General features: G+C 41.8%; 1 protein-coding gene across 1 annotated transcript; it reads left to right on the top strand.

Moving 5' to 3' along the window:
* The first annotated feature begins 214 nt into the window (after window positions 1–214).
* LOC125185244 (proline dehydrogenase 2, mitochondrial-like) lies at window positions 215–2,198 on the top strand. The gene is made up of 3 exons (XM_048081751.1): window positions 215–804; window positions 886–1,781; window positions 1,864–2,198. The coding sequence occupies exons 1-3, from the start codon at window positions 280–282 to the stop codon at window positions 1,937–1,939; spliced, it is 1,497 nt and encodes a 498-aa protein (XP_047937708.1). The 5' UTR covers window positions 215–279; the 3' UTR covers window positions 1,940–2,198.
* Window positions 2,199–3,860: the final 1,662 nt, after the last annotated feature.

The raw sequence follows: 3,860 nt of genomic DNA on the forward strand, positions 1-3,860 counted from the left end.
CTTAATCTCCGTGCCAAAAAAAAACGCCTTCATTACTATAGAACGGGGGAGTAATTGTGTATCCATATTATTTCAAATGACTCTAAAATGCCTATATTTTTTTATTGTTTTCAACTTTCTGAAAAGAACAACCCAAGCAGGTCCCTTATTTAATTTGGTAATTACAAACATGCAACTGAGTGCACCTATAAAAGCCCAAACACCTCAACAATCGGTGCATAATATCCGAGTCTCCTAAACCCCATCCCACCCATCCCGCCGCCGATCATAAGCCAAACCATGACCGGCAGCCCCTTCCACCCCCAACTCCTCTGCCGCCTCAAATCCGGAGCCCGAACCTCCACCACCGCCGTCCTCCCAGGGAATCTCCTCACCGATACCCTGCCCCAAGCCGCCACCGCCACCTCTGCCGCCAACAATCATGCCGTGAACTTCACCCACACGAAGGAGCTCTTCTCGTCCGTCTCCTCCGCCAAGATGCTCCGCTCTCTGATCATGCTCCGCCTAGCCTCGTCGGCGCCGGTGGCTGATCTCGGCATGTGGGTCATGAAATCAAGGCTCATGGACATCCCTCTTTGCAGGAAGGCGGTCCTCGGCATCACCGAGCGGACCTTCTACCGCCAGTTCTGCGCCGGAGAAGACCTCGCATCCGCCAGCGCGACGGCCCGGGAGCTGTCGGACACCGGACGCACGGCGATGCTCGATTACGGGCTGGAGCACGCCAACGACAACGAATCGTGCGACCTCAACATGGAGGAGTTCCTCCGCACAATCCAATCCACGAAATCCGGCGTTGAATCTCCCGTGAGTTAGTCCTCATTTAATTTTACAACACCCAGATTATAATAACACTCCTAATTTGACGGAGGCGTTTCATATTTTCAGATTAGTTTCGTGGTGGTGAAGATCACGGCCATCTGCCCTGTCCGCGTACTGAAAAGAGTAAGCGATTTGCTGAGGTGGCAGCACAAGGATAACTCTCTGAATCTGCCGTGGAAGCTTAAATCGCTGCCTCTCCTCGCCGATTCCAGCCCGTTGTACCACACGGCAGAGCAGCCCGCGGCGCTGACCGCGGAGGAAGAGCGCGATCTAGAGGCCGCCTACGCGAGGATGGCGAAGATCTGCAGGAACAGCATCGACGCGAGTCTCCCGATCCTGATCGACGCGGAGGACACGGCGATCCAGCCTTCGATTGATTACTTGGCGTACGGGGCGGCGGTGGAGTTCAGCAGCGGCGAGGGGGAGCCTCTTATTTATAACACTATCCAGGGATACTTGAAAGACGCCAAGGACAGGATGGTGATGGCGAAGAAGGCCGCGGACGAAATGCGCGTGGGGCTCGGGATCAAGCTCGTGAGAGGCGCCTACATGAATGCCGAAAACCGCCTCGCCGAGTCTCTGGGAGTCGAATCCCCGATCCACGACAACATCCACAACACTCACCGATGCTACAACGAGTGCGCCGATTTCATGCTGCACCAGATCGCCCACGGCTCGGGCTCGGGCTCCCTCGTCCTCGCCACCCACAATATGGAGTCAGGTAAAATGGCTGCTGCAAAAGCGGTGGATTTGGGAATTGACAAGGACAGCAAGCGGCTCCATTTCGCTCAGCTGTATGGAATGGCGGAAGCGCTTTCGTTCGGGCTCAGAAACTCGGGGTTCAGGGTTAGCAAATACTTGCCCTACGGGCCCGTGGATCAGATCATTCCGTATCTGCTCCGACGGGCAGAGGAAAACAGAGGACTCCTCTCTGCATCCTCCTTTGATAGATCGCTCATGAGGTAAATAGCAACTACTATTATTTTTTATATAATCAACCAAAATCCATGAATTATTTCCCTAATGTATGTTCCATTTTTATAGGAATGAACTTATTCGCAGAGTAAAGTCTCCACCGGTTCACGGCAAAGCTATGCAGATGCCTACTTCCCAAGTGTAGAGATGATATGAGTGTGGAATTGCAACTGCAGAGAAAATGTAAATAGATTTTGGAGGAGACAAATGATTTATTCCAATGTCGAAAAATATGTAAAAAGGTTTTTGTCCCTCTCAAGTTCCATTAATAATCCAGCATTTCAGGACATGGTCCTAAAACTGCTCAACTTTTTATTTTCTTGTTTTCGAGTCGTTTTCGATGAGTATGTAAAATTTGTTTTTGGCTCAATTCAGATGTTAAATTTGTGGCAAGAATTTTATTAGTAGTATTTGTTTCTTTTATTTTATGCAAGTGCAAAGATGGTTAAAGTGCCAAGTTATGAACAGCTGCAATCAACTTAAAATTTTGTAAAGGAAAAATGCTTTACGGCACAACGCATGATTCCTAGAATCTTGAGAAACATTAACTGGAATGTCAGCATCATCTTCAGATTCTCTATTTTCCTATTTTGTTTGATGCATCAACTGAGTTGGTGCGTGCTAGGATCTTAACTGGCATATCACGAGATTCCATAATATTAAATGATATATCCATAATTTTTTAGTCTTCTCGTGAAACACGATGTGTGGATTTCAGTATCCCATATTTTTGGAAAATTAATTTATGTTCCAAAATAATAAGTACTCCATACTAGTCTACTCACTGTAGGGGGTTACTTCTTTATTTACAACTTGTTGATACTCTTCTCAAGAGATTTGTTAAATTATTTGGTAGTGACTTCTTTATTTTCAACTTGCAACATGCTGATACCTCGCTTCAAGCAAGTTGTAAAATTATTTGGTGGTGATAGTCTTCGTGACCTTCGAGCTTGGAGTTTGGACATTTTTCTGGTAGAGTTGGATAAACTTTTTTCTGAACTAGACTAAATTTGAAGTTCAAATATATTATTGATCAGATAAGTCTGTACTTTGTTCAGCAAATCACTTTGATACATTAATTGAAATTCATGAAATCCATTCTAATACTAATTAATAATAGGAGAAAAACTCAATGAACTTATACTCCATAAGTTCCACTTTAAGTGGAATATTTCTAATTCGACATAAAATTTTATTTAGTGATGTTTTATAAATAAAGTGAAGAGAATAAAATAAAAGAGAGGAAAAAAAAATGAGAACAATATCTCTATATTTAAAAATACGTTATTTAGAATCAAGCATGCTAGCTATACATATGGGAAAATGTGTCACTTATATAGTGTAATTGCCTCAGTTCTCTTTTTATATCATATAAAATATTGTTATAATTATTTAGATTCAAATGTCGAAAAATATTTGTTTATATTATCATCAGGAGTGCATAATTACCTGCATTTATATGTGATAAATTTACCGGGAATTTTAATTGATAAACATAGATGGTAAAACTTGTATTGTTTGACGAAAAATGGTCTTTATTGTGACTAAACCCTAAAGACATCCCTTTTCCATCCACTAAACTCGTTTAAATTTAAACGCGACAACTACTTGCACAATCAAATAACCATTTTTTTACGGTCAATAACATCTTGCAAACTATTCAATTTAGATTACTGAATTAAGTTGTTAAGTTGTTTTCCTAGTCAATTACAAAGAAATAGTATTCCTGAACTTTGAATAGAGAGAAAGCTGTGATGGACGTCATGATACTACACTAGAGGTGGTCAAAGCAGCATATTTTCGACGAAATTAATCTGAATTTAGTTCTAATTTCCAAACCTATTTTCTTCGTTGCGCTAATGACATATCTTTTACATGGCGAAAAAAGTAAAAAATTGAGACTAAAATGTGTGACGTGATACTTTTTTTCCATAACAACTTTCAGGTTAAGCATAAGTAATTACGCCATATACTTTTTCGCTTTGAAATTTTTGTTCATCTACTTGGTACATATTGAAATATTGAAATATAGGAATATGATCAAATGAAAACTCTAAATAAATATT

This window comes from Salvia hispanica, chromosome 4 (genome assembly GCF_023119035.1).
Source record: "Salvia hispanica cultivar TCC Black 2014 chromosome 4, UniMelb_Shisp_WGS_1.0, whole genome shotgun sequence".
Taxonomy (NCBI): domain Eukaryota; kingdom Viridiplantae; phylum Streptophyta; class Magnoliopsida; order Lamiales; family Lamiaceae; genus Salvia; species Salvia hispanica.

Bases quoted from the DNA above. Each gene is read 5' to 3' on its own strand.
- LOC125185244 (XM_048081751.1), top strand. From the start codon at position 280: ATGACCGGCAGCCCCTTCCACCCCCAACTCCTCTGCCGCCTCAAATCC. The intron at 805-885 runs GTGAGTTAGTCC...TCATATTTTCAG, and splicing joins AATCCGGCGTTGAATCTCCC to ATTAGTTTCGTGGTGGTGAA. The intron at 1,782-1,863 runs GTAAATAGCAAC...CCATTTTTATAG, and splicing joins TTTGATAGATCGCTCATGAG to GAATGAACTTATTCGCAGAG.